The sequence below is a fragment of the Eleutherodactylus coqui genome, chromosome 7 (assembly GCF_035609145.1).
Source record: "Eleutherodactylus coqui strain aEleCoq1 chromosome 7, aEleCoq1.hap1, whole genome shotgun sequence".
In the NCBI taxonomy this organism is placed as follows: Eukaryota; Metazoa; Chordata; class Amphibia; order Anura; family Eleutherodactylidae; genus Eleutherodactylus; species Eleutherodactylus coqui.
The window spans coordinates 89,450,017-89,468,199 of NC_089843.1; the positions used below are offsets into that span (position 1 = coordinate 89,450,017).

General features: G+C 44.2%; 1 protein-coding gene across 1 annotated transcript in view; it reads right to left on the reverse strand.

Annotated features, from left to right (window-relative positions):
* Nucleotides 1–2,254: 2,254 nt before the first annotated feature.
* The window catches only part of HGFAC (HGF activator), a 68,010-nt gene continuing 52,081 nt past the window's right edge, over nucleotides 2,255–18,183 (reverse strand). Inside the window, exons 12-15 of the mRNA XM_066574800.1 lie at nucleotides 14,099–14,238; nucleotides 11,776–11,916; nucleotides 3,964–4,112; nucleotides 2,255–2,636 (exon numbers count right to left, since the gene is read on the reverse strand). Coding sequence (XP_066430897.1) covers nucleotides 2,463–2,636; nucleotides 3,964–4,112; nucleotides 11,776–11,916; nucleotides 14,099–14,238 — 604 coding nt within the window. The 3' untranslated portion in view covers nucleotides 2,255–2,462. The remainder of the gene's footprint in view (nucleotides 2,637–3,963; nucleotides 4,113–11,775; nucleotides 11,917–14,098; nucleotides 14,239–18,183) is intronic.

Sequence of the window (18,183 nt, forward strand, 5' to 3'; positions counted from 1 at the left end):
AATTGGTTGGCCATTCAGTGTATAGTCCGTGTGCCTTCTTTTCCCATAAATTCAGTAGTGCCGAGCACAACTACGATATTGGGAACAGGCAATTGTTGGCAATAAAATGGGCATTTGAGGAATGGCATCATCTTCTGGAGAGGGCTCGACACCAGGTGACAGTCTTCATCGATTACAAGAACTTAGTGTATCTTGAGAGTGCTAAGCGTCTCAATGCGCGGCAAGCCAGGTGGGGCGCTTTTCTTCTCGAGATTCAATTTTACAGTCACGTACCTGCCGGGAGATAAAAATGTGAAAGCTGATGCCCTATCCCTCAGTTTCTGGACTCCAGAGGTTAATAACTCTTCTCCGGAAGGCATCCTCCCAACCGGTGTCGTGGTGGCAGCCCTGACACGGAACCTTCCAGCTCCGCTTCAGGAATATCAACAAGAGCTTCGGAGGCGGTTCCGGGAGGGAAGTTATTTGTCCTGATGTCTCTGCGGTTGTTGGTTCTGGAAGAGTCTCATTCCTCCATTTTTACAGGGCATTCGGGGGTCCAGGGGACTCTTGAGCTATGTTTCCGATTCTACTGGTGGCCTGGCATGGCACGGGAGGCTCGGGAGTTCGTTAATCGGCGTCTGGCTGGTGCACGTGGTAAGAGTCACAGTAAGAGCCCTGGGACCTGTTTCCAGTACCTGGTAGGCCATGGTCGCACGTGTCCATGGATTTTGTCACTGACCTGCCTCTGTCACAAGGTTGTTCCACCATTTTGATAGTTGTTGACAGCTTCTCGAAAATGGCCCTTTTTGTTGCTTTGGAAAAATTACCATCTGTCGCTGAATTAGTGCAGATTTTCACTAGAGAGATTATAAGATTGCACAGAATACCGGTCAATATAGTTTCGGATCAGGGGGTGCAATTCGTGACCCAATTTTGGAGGGCCTTCTGTAAAAACCTGGAACATCTCTGTCTTTCTCATCAGCGTTTCATCCGCAGATGAATGGGCAAATGGAAAGTAAAAATCAAGACCTAGTACAACACTTGTGTCTTTTTGTGCGCAAGAGGGTCAGTCGGTGGGTAGAGTTCTTACCTTTGTCCGAATTTGCCATAAATAATCGTATCAGTTCTGCGACGGGGGTGTCACCTTTCTTCTGTGTGTTCGGTCGGCATCCCCGGTTCCTGACTTCTATTCCTGTACCTACAGCTTGTCCTGCTGCTGATGTTGTTACTAGTGAGGGAGGTCTGGAATGGTGTGCACAAGAATCTGGAGGAAGCAAGTGGTCGTATGCAACTACGTAATTGTAAAAGATCCACTGTGTCAGAGCCACTTGAGGTCGGTCAGAAGGTCTATCTGTCCACGAAGAATTTAAAATTGAAGCTCCCCTCGGTAAAGCTTGCGCCGCGTTTTATCGGTCCTTGAGCCATAATGCGAGTCATTAATCCTCTTGCTTATGAGTTGGATTTACTGAGTTCTTGGAGGATGCATAGGTTGTTTCATAAATCCCTTTTGAAGTTGTTTATCCCTCCATAGTTAGGGTAAAGTTTGGTATCATAACAGTTTATTTGTGTTCATACTGTTTTCTAAAATGCATAACAATGTTTCTGTGCAGTTCGTTAGTTGTAATAAAAGATTCCATTTTTATAACTCTCTTATTTGCCTCGTATACTAGAGTGTTGCACAACATCACCTGTGACAGGCATATTCTATGGGCAACATATGCCAACATATACCCCTGCACTCCATGCTAGTGTTGCTCCTGATTGGATTCAAATCCAAGATCCCAATGGTGGAAGGTGACAGTAGTTACCACTGAGCCACCGTACTGTCTGCCCCCGTTATTTTCTCTTGTACTTTAAGTGAGATAAAATATGAATACCACAACAGTTTTATTAGTTTATCATAGTTTATTAGGTTACAGTTGATAAATCAATTTCTTTTTGTAGTTTGAGATGCATGAACAGAACAACATGTGTAAAATCTGGAATGAACGGCCTGCGATTTGTTTTTATTTCAATCTGATGAACGTAGTTTTATGATGATTGACAAACAATCAAGCAGATAGAAAATACAATATTGTCAGTAATCCAAATGATTCCAGTTAGGCCGCCCGCAGACGGCCGGGTCAGATCCAGCAGCGAGAATTCTCGCCGCGGGACCCGACCCGAGCGCCTGCAGAGAGCAGCGCGTACTCACCCGCGCCCCCGGCTGTTTCATGTGCGGGCTGCCGGGCAGCCGGCGCATGCACAGACCGGAGCCGGCGGCGGGTGAGTGACATTTCTGTGCGGGGCTCGAATAGAGCATGCCGCGGTTTGTTTGTTTACTATTTATGATAGTGTCAAAAGTACTACAAATTGAAAGCTTACAAATTCAAAAATTGACTTGCAGTCGGTCCCTTCTGTTATCCATTGTAATATTATATAGTTACCTAAAAAAAATTATAATTTCCGCATCTTTATTTTAAACCTCCGGAAGGGAAAAACTATCACTTATCATTTTTTTTTGGCATAATTCTGTTATTGATCCACTCAACATAGTTAGATACTTTTGTATATACTCCGGGCTTGTTGAGCCGGCCGCATCCTTCACCCCAGCTGATAATCCCATACAGGTAAGAGATCTTATCCTTCTGACAAGCCAGCGGCCCTCCTGAGTCACCCTAAAATACAGATACAGAGTTTCTCAAAATTCAATGCAAAATTGTATTATTAGTAGATAGCATACAACTTCAATGAACTGCTTAGTTTAGAAATGTCATTTCAATCTAACCTATTAGGGTATTCTGAGTTAATAGAGGGAGGGTCCTGTGTTCAGGAGGTTCATCTTTTGTCCTGAGCGGAGAGTATTTATAAAGAGTGTCTCTTGCTCTGAAGGACCTGTCCTGCATAAGGGCCCTTTACACAGACCGACAATCGGACATATCCGTTCATATACCCGTGTGTCTGCTCCGCCTGGTGGGCCAGGTAAGGCTGCACCCGATCAGCTAATAAATGTATTCATCTAATTCTGTGCAGAAATTTTTCACTCCGAGTGATAAAGAATTTTTAAAAATGGAACAATGCCTCTACAGCGCCACCCATTAGAAGGTATCATTCCTGCAAGTCAATGCCTTACCTTCTAACAAGCCATGTAACAATGACTGGGAACATAGGCCAAAGCCAGAATCTTCTCCAGAGGGAAAACATAACCATGTACAGGCAGCTGTTTCGGAGCTTTTGCTCCTCATCGGTGTACAGTAGGTTTCTGATTTTGGCTTATATTTCCAGTCTTCTTACAAAGCCTGTTAAAAGGTTAGACATTGTACGAAAGCTACCTAGGTGGCGCTGTAGAGGCATTCTCCTATCTAACCATTTGTATATAAATTTCCCAGAGAACTATGCAGGACCTTATAAGTCTCTTCACACCTTTAAGTACTCTCCCTAAGGAGAAACTTTACCCCTCCTGATGGACGCTGTGTAATGCTTCAATGTCTCTGTGGTAGAGCTGCAGCAAAATTAATACTTAATGCCAAGTTTCCCCACAGATTACAGCTGATTGATTGAGAGGTCACAACAGATAGAAACTTGTGATTGGATTATTTTGCTAAAATAGGATTTGAGATCCCCTTTAGGAAGCAAGATTTCTTTGTGTTGTCCTATTTGTCAATGCACTGTGCAGCTAGAACATATAAGTAGCTCCACCCCTTTAATGGCAGATTACTATTGAAGGGACATTTTTTCAGCCCACCACCCAAAGTAAGCCCTAATTCCAGCTAAGGACAGGAAATACACTACAATAAAATGTTAAATTTTGTTTTTCGTATTGCAATGACGATGTAGGTTAAAGAGGTTCACCAGAATTAAAAGTAAATTGATGGCCTACCCCCAGAATAAGTTGTCAATGTTTAATTAATAAGTCAGCGATTCAGCATCATGATGGGGCCACAGCAAACAATCATGGGTATGTCAAATGTCCCCTTTTTCCCCAACAAAAGTTTATGACCTCACCTGACAGGCATCGATGTCACAGTCAAAATAGCCGGCACAAAACATGTTTTCGCTGAGGTCAGCTCCATAAACTTCAGGACTGCTGCATTTATTGTAGGACGCTATCGGCACAATGGCTTCTTGTAGAACAGTTGCATACTTATTGTCATCTAAAAGAATTAAATTCTGTAAATGAGACTTAGGTTGGGTTAAAAGAAAGTCTGCAACCAAATGTATTGAAGGGTTGCATTACAGAGCTAGGTAAGATAATGAAAATTGAAAATGATTACTTATGAGCAGGTTAGATGTTGTGATGGCACAGCTGTGGATAGATGGAGCTGACACAAATCTATGCAGCAAATTTAAAAAAAAACAACTTTACTGTACTCGTATATCCTCTCGCTCCATAGAAGGGCACTAACACTTTAAAGCATTGCAAAACACATTACATTACAGTGCCAAATATTAACCCTCACTAGCATGTGGGCATTACGCCCAACACATGGACAGTCACTTATAACATGGACTTTCTGCCTAAAAAGATACATTATGTCTCTGTCCTAGTCCCAAGGGAGACCTCCCCGATACAGGGGCGATGGTCTCCCGATCATTTCTGGTTTGCAATGGTGGTGGTGACCATTCAGGTTTTCTCTTATCCAACTACGGTAGCTTAGGAGGGTACGGATACTTAAACTTTGAGCAATAACTTGTCATAAAACCACGTATTTACCTTTGCAGTGGCGAGTTTCACTTGATGATGGAAGCATACATTTTCTCCCACCTTCTCCTAGTTGGCCGCAGCATAGCACATGTCTCATTGGCCTTCAATGGTGAAAACCAGGCGGCTAGCAGAGACGGTCTGGCATGCTCACTGGACCGCTCTGCTTCATTTACATTCGGCCCGGGGAATTGTCAAAGTGCTTTTATCCAGGTAAACTTTGATCCACAGTTATTACAAAAGCAGTGTGGAAAAGACAGATAATTCATAATTGTTGTGCTTCTATTCGTTTCATTGCTAAATACTGGTGACAGGTTCTCTTTAAAAAAAAAAAATCATGCTCCCCATGTATTAAATTCTAATCGTATACTCATCTCTCCTGGCTCCACTGCAGCTCCAGCACTGCATTCTCAGGTTTCCACTATAGTAACATAGTAACATAGTTCATTAGGCCGAATGAAGACAAGTCCATCTAGTCCAGCCTGTCTATCCTCCTGTGTTGATCCAGAGGAAGGCAAAAAACCCCAAGAGCAGAAGCCAATTAGCCCTTTTGGGGAAACAATTCCTTTCCGACTCCCTAATGGCAATCAGACTGTCCCCTGGATCAACCCCTAATAGATCCTACCTGCTGTATACCCGGATTAACAATTAGCCTAAGATTTATAACCTATAATATCCTTGCTCTCCAGAAAGACATCTAGTTCCCTCTTAAACTCCTCTATGGATTTTGCCATCACCACATCCTCAGGCAGAGAGTTCCACAGTTTAACTGCTCTTACAGTAAAGAACCCCTTTCTATGTTGGTGATGAAACCTGCTTTCCTCTAAACGTAACGGATGCCCTCTTGTTACCGTCGTAGTCCTGGGTATAAACAGATCCTGGGAGAGATCCTTGTATTGTCCCCTCATGTATTTATACATAGTTATTTGATCACCCCTTAGCCTTCTTTTTTCTAGAGTAAGTAATCCCAATTTGGATAGCCTCTCTGGGTATTCCAGTCCCGTAATTCCATGTATTAGTTTAGTTGCTCTTCTTTGAACCGCCTCCAGTACTGTAACATCTTTCCTGAGCACCGGTGACCAGAACTAGTGCCTTATGATGCTCTTATTGACAGACTGCAGCAGCCTGTGTGCGGAATGCCACAGGCTGCTGCAGCCAATCATGGATCGGAGTTTTCAAATGCTGACAACTGTGACAACTGTGATTGGCTGCTGCAACCTGTGACGTCTCATAAATAGGCTGACTGTAAACTGTCAACATAGACCCCGTGTAGAAAATGGAGCTACAACGCTGGATCTTTTTATACATGGACAGTGGGAATTGAAAGGTTTGTCCAAGTTATTTTTTTAAGGGGCACAAAGGGATCACTGTTGCACTGTGAGTATTGAGGGGTATTTTTACTTGTCTGGGGCACAAAGTTTGCATTATTACTTTGTAGGGGTACAGATAGGAACTATTTCTATGTGTGGACACAAAGCAGGCACTATGTTTTGTGTTGATGGTGTGTGAGCAGCATTACTTTGTTGGACACTTTTAGTGTGGGAGACACCGTGAGAGGCATTGGAGACAGAAGCAAGATGGTAAGAGTCTCAGAAACAAGTTGCAGCTTTACGAACTCTTTATGGCCAGATAGACATGAAAAGAGAAAGTGGACAACACAGTCAAAGAAGATGTCACCTGTGATCATTGGAGGTAACTGCACTGTGATCACTATCACTGTGTAGAACTGGTATCTAACTATTGTATGGCGACTGCATTATATAGAGGGTAATAGAGCTGATCCGCTGTATTTAAGCTGTCACATTCTGAAGGTTTTCTTATATATATGATGTCTGAGTATATATAATGTGTTTATGTATATTTTGGAATGAATCATAGCCAGTAGCCATGCAAAGTTGCTGTGTGTTGGGTGGGAGGGTGTGCAGGGGGGGGGGGGTGGAAGGGTGTGCAGGGGAGGGGGGGCCCCAAGCTAAACTTTTGCACCCTGACCCATGAGTATGTAGCCACATCCATGCTCGCAGTCCTGCTATCTGGCAGTGATATAATCTGTGGACAGAGTCAAATGTCCTTTCAGTCCACAGCCACAAAATCACATGGAATAAAATCATGTGACTTCTCTCTGAAGGCCCTCAAACATACACAAGTCCACCCATGTACAAACATGCACATCAAAGAGGTCCAACCCCTACATGCCAAGTTACAAGGCTTTCACTTACCTGTAGGAGGTCCTTGATGGGGAAAGTCATCTGAAGCCATTCGCTCTGAAACTTTTATTGAACAATTTCTAGCAACCAGTGTAATGAAAAATCTCTAACCCGCAGGAAAGGCAGGTACCGCTCAGGTGTCAGCTGTGTGGCTCTGATTTGAACTCTGAAAATTGTGAACTCAGTCTCACACTCAGCACTGTTTCACAGGGGTTTTCACTAACTGGGCACTTCGTGTGGTGCTCGCCTGGTTTGATAGAGTACGCTTACGGACCTACGTGCCCACATTCTTCCCTTGTGACTGTTTAAAGCAAATAAACATTAAATAACCATGAACAGTATAATAGGACTATGCAATTACAGTACTTGGACACAGTGTCCGGCGCACATTATAAAACCAAATAGTTGCATCGAACCCATTAACATTTGACGATGTACGGGAACCATGGGGGTAGCCCACTACAGGTCATCTGTGGCCAACATCTGCTACCGACTGCAGTCTCCCATAGGGTGACCCCGGACACATGTTATATGCTGAGGAGCTGGGAGGGCAACATGCTGGCTTGTCATAGCGGCTCTTACCATGCTCCCTCCCAGAGGGACGCAGGCAGCCAAGGCTAGGGCAGCGCTGGGCCTCTTACGGACACCCCTAGGATAGGGATGCCCAATAGATGGTAGAACAGGGATTGCGGTTGTTACAGGTGATGCCACCGTTCCACTATCCACCGGCATGAACATAATCAGAGAATAAATGAGCCGCACACAGGAATAGAGTACCTCAGGTCCCTGGGAACGGTCAGGGCCTGGAATAACTTTACTAGGTAACAACTCCAGCAATACAAGGCAAAAATAGACACTACTCCAAGTGCAGGTAGAATTATAGATATATACAGACAGACTTGAAGATGAGTACCTCCACACAGCAATCCTAGACTTCAGGACGCCTATGTGTGTGACAATTGAAGACAGAAAGAGTACCTCTGCACTGGGACTTGAGTAAGAAAACTTTGGACTCGCTCACGCTCTCTCTGGGGTGGGCTCACTCACTGCTCATGCTTATCCTTGCGCTCGGGAAATCTATCCTCCTTTTCCCATCTTCAACACATGAGGGGTGAAGGTGCCTCTGTGCTTTACTTTCTCTCAGCTCCGGATGATGGAAGATCCGGACCCCTTTCCCTCTTTCAGTCACTCACATTTATAGCCTCTCTCATACCACGTGACAAGACATAAATTGATACATTTACAGACAGTCAGCTCACACTTTGCAGACATTAACCTCTCATTTGCTGCAGCTGTGAAATACACATAACAGAATGACAAGACAGTTTTGCACAGGGCATCTGCATAAGACATACATGAATGACATTATGGAGGGGGCCAGGAAAACATGTACTGGGCCACTACACCGACCTTCAATTGTGCAACAACCACTGCACACGCTTTTTGCATCTGGCCTTGATAGTTTTTATTGGGTCAACTCAGCAGGCCTTTACATAGGGACCCACACTCATTAGGCAGTTTCTACTCGGCTTGAAGGCATTGATCCATTCTCTCTTCTTAGGTCCCCCTATTTGGCAGACAGATGAGTCCGATTCACACTTCCAGCAGTTGATGCTGCTTCACATGTGGCACACGCCACACTTCTCCTAAGAATAGCCTCCACCACTTCTCTCTGTGATTTTAGCTAACTCAGGCTAATTTTACACAGGCAAGTGCAATGCGATGCGGGACAAAAACGCTCATGTGTATGACCCTATTCAACAGAATGGGGTTAATATTCGTGCGAATCTCTGCCGAGTGAAACAGCCCTGACTGACCATGCGGTGCTCTCAGCTTCCTGTTTTATATGGTCTTTCACAACTAGTGACTTTTAGGAAGTTAGCTTAGTAATGTGATCCAGGCCTTGGAGACACAGCACAACACTGTACAATATAGCAGTGAAGTTTGGTCACTAGGTGGCAGCAAAGCACTTAAAGTATTTTGGCAGTCATCATTACTAAAGGCTATGGACACTTTTGCCCCGAAAGCTTTTTTTTTTAACTTACAGTTAATGCATGTATTTTGTGTTGACAATCATCTATTATAAAAAATCCTACAGTCTTTTTCTTGCACCACACATTGACCGCTTTGTGTTACCTTTGATCGATGGTTTTGGTATCATTAGATTTTTTACATCCTCCCCACCGCCGTAACATCATACAATGTGAGTTTGATACATTGAGTGACTGTCAGGCAAGGTCAAAGTCCCTATGTTAAGTCTAGCGGCGCTGTTGTGCTTCAGCCAGCAGCGCCACTAGGGAGAGTCAAGCGTAGCTGAGTGACGTTCATATCAAGTGCTGACCAATTTGATGGTTGCCATGTCCCAAAAACGTGAAGGCCAAGCCATGGACGGCGAACAGTTCAAGCCAAATCCTCAGCTCGACAGTTCTTAAAGCATTTACAACTATATTTCCAACAATTTTATGTTCGCGTAGCGAGCAGCGGGCCAATCTAGTTATTGAAATAGGGCATCATTTAAAGTTTTACACCAGTCTGTAGCTTCTACGTATCACTGTGTATACTGTAGAAACTGCACCCTAAGGGCTTGTTCACATGAGCACATTTGCGCAGTGAATAGATCCCACTAATTTGAGTGGGTTTTGTCACGTGTGTTTTTGCATGTGCATTTCGGTCATAAAAAAAATGGCAGCATGCCCTATTTTGGTCCGTATTATGCACCAATTAGCCCATAATAAACCTAACTGGCCACTGAAATTAAAGGGAGCATGCTTGCGTGCTCTTATGCGCTCGGAAATACGCAGGGTGTGTGCAAAAAATACTATAAAATATTCACAGATGTGAGCAAAAATGTAACGCCCTTCCTGCAAATACGCAACGCAAATACGTGTGTAAATATATTTATGCCCTCGTGAAAAAAAAACACCAGAAAAATTGTGTATTTTTTATGACATCTGTTTTTTTCCCAAGCATCGTTTCTTTCTCTGTGTATTTGTTTGACCCAGGTCACAATAAGACATCTGTCAGTGTAGTGGACCAAAGATTTAATGTGGTTTACATTTCTCTGAATGTGTAAAAGGACCAATGATTGGCCGAAACAAACGAGCATACACTTGTTCGTCAGTTGATCATTCAATTTTAGCAAACATAAAAAAATGCACTCTGATCGGCGGTATATCTCCCTAGGCAGGCAATGGGGACAAATAATCGTAGTATTGACCATTCATCCACGTAAGACATTTCTCGGCCCTTATAAAAGCAAAGGACACAAGCCCGATCAACATGCATGTAAAAAGGACCATGAAATCACAGGTGGAATTATTTAGGGACTGTTTCCTACCAAGAGGGTTCCTCAATGGGGAAAATTGTTCTTGTATTGTATCAGCCCAATCAATGGCTGAATTCAATGAATGGGTGAGTGCTGCCTCTGATTGGCTGAGCACAGGGACCAATCAGAGGCAGCTCTCAGCTGTCATTCAATAGCTGAGAGCTTCTCTGATTGGTCACAGTGCTCAGCCAATCAGAGGCAGCCCTTTTAGCTGGCGGGGAAATCCCCGCCGGCTGAAAGCACTTCAGAGCAGTGCAGGAGAAGACCCGGCTGGATGAGCCTGAGCCCCGGCAGCTGCGGAGAGATGAGTATATATATATTCTTTGTTTTTACACATTTTAGGGATGATTTTCAGGGAAGGGCTTATATTTAAAGTACTTCCCCGAAAATTACTGCAGGGATTGCCGTAGCGCCGACTTCATTGAATTCAATAGGAGAATATTGCGCTCCTCTGCCACAGCTGTGACATCTTCACTGTATGTTCTCAATGAGGTCTGTGCTGCTGTCACCAGCCCCATTGAGCACAAGATGAAACCCCTGAATGCGACAGCATCCAGGGGTTTCACATTCAATAAAAATTCTGATGCCACAGCTAGCCGCGTTTTAGAAACCGATGTCCTATAATTTTCGCCACAGATGTTTTTGCGCATGTAAAATTTGTACATGTGACCGTTGCCAGTGGAAAGCATTGGTTCTATATAGTGCAATCTTTTTTAACACGCGAATAATCGGACGTTAAAACACCCGTATGACTGAGCCCACATACAGAACTCCTGAGCTATAGTTCAGTAGCTGATCAGTGGATTACAAATATTTTACAGTTGTTTTAGCCAGATCAATGAATCAGACTTCCCCCTACAGCATTCTTCTCATTCCATCTATAAAGTCTTGTAACCATGAAAGAAAATACATGTAACATTCATGCTGTGCAAGAAAAAAGTCAACTCTCTAGCTACTGGCAGTTAGAAACCAAGCATGTCTAATGAGAAATCTTCACACTGGTTGAGACTTCTAGTGTAAATCCTTATATACCGTCTCATTATCAAATATGCAATACTTGGAAAATGCCTCTTCAGTGGAGCACTGAAGATCACGGAGTGTTTCGTACTCGCATGCACCTAGCGAGCAGTGCAGTTCTTTGCCAGCCCCATTGAAATCAATGGACGATGAGAGGGCATGCCCAAAGATAGGACATGTTGCAATTTTTTCCCGCATCACACCGCAATGCAGGAAAAGAAGTCACTCATGCGTATAACCCCATGCAAAAGAATGGGGTCCATATTCGTGCGTTTCGCAACGCATAGATCTTGCGCAAGATCCTCGGCCGTGTGAAACCAGCCGTAGTCTACTGTTTTTTTTGATTGCTCCTACTAGCCAGAAGCCGCTATATTTGCCATTCTGCTTAACAGGAAAGCAGGCCTAACCCCATGCTGTGCTGGCTTTACATACGTTTATTCAGCTGCAAACGCTAGACGTTCAATGTGGCTCAGAAAACGTACAAAAGGGTGGGGAGCTATGCTCTATGTGCTCTCAAGATATAACATGGTAGGAACTCGCTACAGTAGAGGATACTCAGAGTAATGTACCTTCCTTCATACGACCCCATCCAGATAGATCACACCGGTATCCTTCCTCAAATGTAATACCATCTTGCGGTAAACAGATCGGCTGGACAAATTGAGTCCTCTTTGCACAATGGTTATTTATTCTTTTCAGTTTGATTAGCACTAGAAAAAAATGGAAGCCAAGAGGAACATAAAATGAGCCATTGAACATTTTAGAAGCATAATCACAAAATACACAGATTCAGGGCTCAGTCACACGGGCGCCGATCCACCCGTGTTTCTGCAGGATAAGACGGCCACACCTCATTCTCTGCATGACCGGCTCCATTGCCGGCCATGTGTTCTTTCTGCCGGCCGGTGCGGAGAGTCATCCGCACCCGCAGTGCAGCGGTCTTATCCTGTAGAAACACAGGCAGATCGGCGCCCGTGTGACTGAGCCCTCAAAGCATCCCTCAAGTCAAAAAGTGAAACTCAACTGTGTCCGAAGTGTGTGCCAAAGAGAAATACCATTCAAAATACTGACTACAACTATATATAAGGGCAGTTTATGCCAACATACAAGGTTATTGTGCAAAGTATATAAAGATGGTCACTAATAGTGTACCGAGCCTGGATCGAGGTAGGGTGGCAGGGGGGATGTCACAATCAGGGCATTTGAATCATGGAGCTGTACTGGGCCCAGGAGATACAAAACCGATTGACCCGGTCAAAAGTCCAATTGCAGGAATTTCATATATATGGCACATACAGGGGTGAAGTTATGTTCTGCGACCATATTCTCACCCAGTCCATTAAAGATGCTTCAACGTTTTAACAAATAATTGGATTGTAACACAGAATGTAACACAGTGTTTCTCTCAGATTGTCCTCTATGTGTTCAGCATCTTTCCACTGAGGCTGGACTCATAGGAGGGAACCGGATTCCATATGGGGGAATCCTGCAGCGTACCTTATTTTCTTGTATTGTGTTTTTTGTTTTGACTGTTTGTATTTCTTGCGCCGTCGCTTAGTGATCAGGTGGGTACCCACGGCTCATATGCAATGTTAATTACGTATGGGCTGCGGGTTGGACGGCCTGCATCGTCTTCAATGGAGGCTGTCCAAACATAATCGGCGACAAAACAGAGCGTGCTGCAATTATTCCTCCGTTCTCAGAATACGCAATTCATGCTAGTGAATGTGAGTGAAAAAGTGATTTTATATGCTTTTATATGTTTTGCCGTGGATTCCGCAATTGGAATCCGTCCGTGTGAGCCCGGCCTGAGTGTTGCTCCCTCGTATAAGGTCCGATTTCCCGTGTATGCATGCGAGACTCCAAGATCTGATTCTGCGGGCCGAAGACCGGTGTGAATTATCTGCAGTGTGAACTGAAGAGACTTGCTTCTTTCAGCTCGTATCTTAACAGTTTCCTCTCCGTCACATACTACCTCACAGGCCATAGGCTAACTTCTTTTTTTTTCTCCTCTAGACTCTACTCTCAGAAAAGAAACACTCAAATCTCCAACGCACATTTTTCTCTTAAAGGAACAGCACAACTTCCTGTTTTACACAGACAAGGAAATAAACAGGGCACTCAAAAAGTCCTGCAGGGAATAGAGATGCAGGGGTACCCTTCTAGTAGTACACACTAGAGATGAGCGAGCGTACTCGCTAAGGCAAACTACTCGAGCAAGTAGTGCCTTATGCGAGTACCTGTCCACTCGTCTCAAAAGATTCGGGTGTTAGCGGGAGGCGGGGAGGAACAGGGGGAGAGCGGGGAGGAACGGGGGGGGGTAGATCTCTCTCTCTCACTCTCTCCCCCCTGCTCGCTCCCGCAACTCACCGCTCTCCCCTGCCGGCACCCGAATCTTTTGGGACGAGCAGGCACGTACTCGCATAAGGCACTACTTGCTCGAGTAGTTTGCCTTAGCGAGTACGCGCGCTCATCTCTAGTACACACCAAAAAATTTGTACAAAATCTTTGACCAACATGGTCCCTTCCATTTTCTGCTGGAAGGATCTCGGCATACTCTGCATATCTTCGGGGAAGAAGCTAAAGCTTCTATGATCATTGGTCTTTGTGAGTAAATCACATCCTTCCTAACATTCGACTTCTTCTAGGCAGTAAATTCTCACATTTCTACTTGATATAACCTAATGTAGAAATAGAGGCATAATATGATGTTCTTGGGCCCCAATGCAAAAAGGGCCCCAATCGATCATTTGCCATTCATAATACCAGTGTCTTATATAGCACAAGGGCCTTTGGGTCCCCATAAGCACCGGGGCCCAAGTGTAACTGCTACCTCTACTGCCATAACAAAAAGTGTTACCTTGGTTAGTTATGTACGATATTGGTACTCACCAATGTCATGTTCATTAGGTTTGAACACTGAATATTCAGGATGAAAAATATATCTGTCAATTTCAAACGTCTGAGTGACATCCGTTGTTTGGTTGAAGAGTTGCTGCCCCAGAACCACTCTGATGCTGGATATCTTGGGGCTGAAAATTAAACATAAAGGCCTTGGAAAATTTTCTTAGAAGGAAATGAATGTCTACCTAGCAGGCTTAGATTTTGGTTATACAGATGATTAATATAGACACCCAAGATTTTGTGAGGAAGGGGGGAACAAATTACTTCATTATTACTCATAACAACCATATGAGTTTTGGATATCCCTTTATATTCAGGCATTTCTCAAAGACATGCTAGAATGTAGCTAAAAATATATATTCCCTTTAAAGTATTGTCACTGGTGATGGATCACAACACAGGTTACAGAATACGATGCAGACAATGGAGTTACAAAAAACATTTTTTTTAAAACAAGTACTGTATATACTCAAGTATTGGCCAACCCGAGTATAAGCCGAGACAATACGTTTCACCACAAAAAAATGGAAAAACTTATTGACTCGAGTATAAGCCGTGCTATACTCGAGTATATACTAGGTTAAAAAAACCTTCATACTCACCATCCAGCCGGTGTGTGTGTCTGTGCAACAAGCTGCTGTTATCCCCCGCCGTCCTCTCTGCTTGGCTCTGTCAGTGCTGTGTAAGTACGCACTGTGATTGGATTGAGCGCCAGCCAATTACAGCTGGCGCTCGATCCAATCACAGCGCTTACTTACACAGCACTGACGGCAGGGGATTTGAAAGCTGAGCAGGGAGATGACAGTGGGGAAAATTCTAAAGCAGCTTGATTGGCTGTGAATGATCGAGCACCGACTGTGATTGGCTGATGCTTGATCCAATCACATCTCTTACTTACACAGCGCTGATGGGGGGGTGACAGAACCTAGCAAAGAGTACGGCGGGGGATGACAGCAGAGAGAATTCAAGCAGCCTGCCGCACCGCCGCCGGAGACACAGACGCTGGCTGGGAGGTGAGTATGGAGGGTTTTTTTTTAAAGCATTTACTGACTCGAGTATAAGTCGAGGGGGGCTTTTTCAGCACAAAAAATGTGCAGAAAAACTAGGCTTATACTCAAGTATATATAGTAACTAAAAAACCCAATATGATGCAGTTCAGGAAACAAATAACTGTCATGGAACCGTCATGTATTCCTGTCTACAACTAACTAAGGCCTACAATTCATATGCTATGCATATATGGAAGTTACAGTATTTCACAGTTTGTGTGAGAAAATTATAATATTTATAACACACGATAGATAATATAAATTGAACTTTAACACAGAATATAGCAACAATAACAGCAGCTTACAGTGTACAGTTAGGCCGGCTTCACACGGCCGTGACAGGCTCAGCCGCGGAATTCCGTGGCAGAGCCCATCACGGCGCCCCCCTAGAGACCCCGATACCTACCTCCGGATCCGGCGTCCTACGTCCCGCATGTTGCTTTGGCGCGCATGCACAATAGAGCGCGTGACGCGCCGGCTGTGTCATATGACACGCCTACAGCATCACATGACGCGGCTGATGGTAGGCGGGGAAGCGGTTTCACGCTATCTTCCGCTGTGCTACAGCGGAAGATTGCGTGACGGACGGCTTCCATTGACTGCAATGGAAGCTGTCCGCGCGTACACCCGCGACAAATAGAGCATGTCGCGGGTGAGGACGGGTGATTTTACGGTGCGGAATTCCACGGTGGAATTCCGCACCGTAAGCATTGTGCTATTAAGTTCAATAGAACCTAATAGCTGCGGGCAACGCAGTGGATTTCCGCCGCGTATTATGCGGCGGAAATCCGTCCGTGGGAAGGAGCCCTTAGGCTGAGTGTCCACAAGCGGGACGGAATTTAGTGTCCACTAAATAATAGTGCCCAGCTGTGGTTGATAATAGTTATAGCGCCCTCACTGTGGTCGCTCTAAGTAATAGTGTTTCAGCTCTGGCCACAGTTTATAAAAGGACACCCCTGTAGCCCCTGTTAGTAATAGGACTCCCTTATGTGGCTACTTCCACTTTGAATAGGACCCCCTCTGTGGCCCCAGGCCATGCACATAGGACCCCCTCTCTGACTCAGGAACTGCAGCCAATGAGAGGCTGCAGCATCACCGCTTGTTCTCCTGGTATTGGCGCTCAAATCTTGAGCACCATGATGCTGGGAGTTCAAGAACATGGCGCTGTAGCATCCGATTGGCTACAGCACTCACCTGAGTTCCTATGATGTCACCTATCACAAACATCGGGACCACATTGGGGCAGCAGGACTGGATCCAGGCGGCCGCGGAAGGGTAAATCTGTTTTAGTTTATTATTTCAACTCATAGAGCCTTAATGAAGCAGGGTTGTTTGGTAATAATACAATAAGTAATATGATGTGATGATGTTATAATATGATGTGATGTAACAGGAAATGGAACTTGCAGTCTTGGAAGTTTTACTAGTAGATTATCCTAGATGCAAATAAACCGCATTATCTGCCAGTTTATTGAGGAAATGGCTTTTTCTGGAGTCTGAATCAGTGCAGATAACAAAGACATTACCCATTCCAGCTCTACTCATTCCTGTTGCAGTTTTATCTACACAGCTGGTCTCGCACAGTCACTTTCAATTATGTTAAAAACTATAAAGAGCTGAGTACCAGGCAGTATTATAGCAAGAAAAAGGGGCAAAGTTACCGGGGTTATTTAGTCCATTGGTTAATGTTACAGCGACTCCGTAAAGTAGAACAGTGACCCCATGTACTCATCAGAGCTGCCAGCCTATTAGAGCATTTTACAAAAAATATATAACGGCCATCAGCATTTTATACAGAATGTTAACTGAAGCCAGTGTGTAGAGCAAGTGATCATCAGATTTGTGTCCAAATACAAGGAACTTTCTATGTTCCATGTTCCTATAAAGGCAACTGTATCATACAGGGAACAATAGCCGTCATTTGAGAGCCACATGAAGGAAACTCATTCTTAAGGCTCATTCACACAAGTGTAAAAGCTCAGTGAATAGAACCCATAGTTTTCAATGGGTTTGTTCACTGGAGTGTATTTGTTTAACGCGATGTGCAATTGCGTAATAAAATACACAGCATGTCCTATCTTGATGCATAGTACGCACCAAAGAAGCCCATTGAAATCAATAGGTGTGCATAAATACACACAAAATACTCATACCCATGTGAATGCATCCTATATTTCTTCTCTATATGGCCAGTTTCAGAGAAGCGTATACGTGGCACATTTTACAGATGAGTGTTCCAAAATATCGGTGGTCAACTGACTCGAACTCACAGCATGATAGGAATCTATGAAGTGAGTGAAGCAGGGTGTACGAAGAACTCATAGTACCCCATAGCAAAACATAGAATTTTGTCTCTCCCACCCCGAAAAATAAGAATTATATAGATATACAACTTTTATAACGTGGCAGACTTAGGCTCAACAGTTCACCTCTAGTGTAACTTTCAATATTACAGTTATCAAATACTGTGCTTAAATGCCCACTCTACACAGTGATAGTGATTACAGTTCAGTTACCTCCAGTGATCATAGATGATGTCCTCTCTGTTTGGAGTTGTCTGTATTTGTTTTTTCTCTCTTTAGGTCCAGACTACCAATGAGTTTTCTTCCAGCCATAATTCACTTTTGCACACTCTCCCCATCCTGCCGCTGCAACCTCTAACAAACTGCTAAGTGCACTTATCGTAATAATGTGCTTGCTGTGGTCCCACTATGTAATAATGCACCTGCTGCCTTTTAAAACACTTTAAAAAAAATACATAACGGCCAGTTTTCATCAGGATTTTAATGGGAACACCCTGGTAGACAAGGGGCATAGGTATAGGGAAGAAGGGTATTAGTGTATCTTGACGCCACCAGGAAGCTAGGGGTTTGAGAGGACTTGGATGCAGGCAAGCCCCTGTCATACCCCTAGCTCCCGATCGGCTAGTTCTCAAAGGTCCTAGCAGCACAGTGTTTAATACATGCTAGGCGTACAAGATACAGTAATACCTACATCCAACGCCGCTGTTCATCCATTATGTTA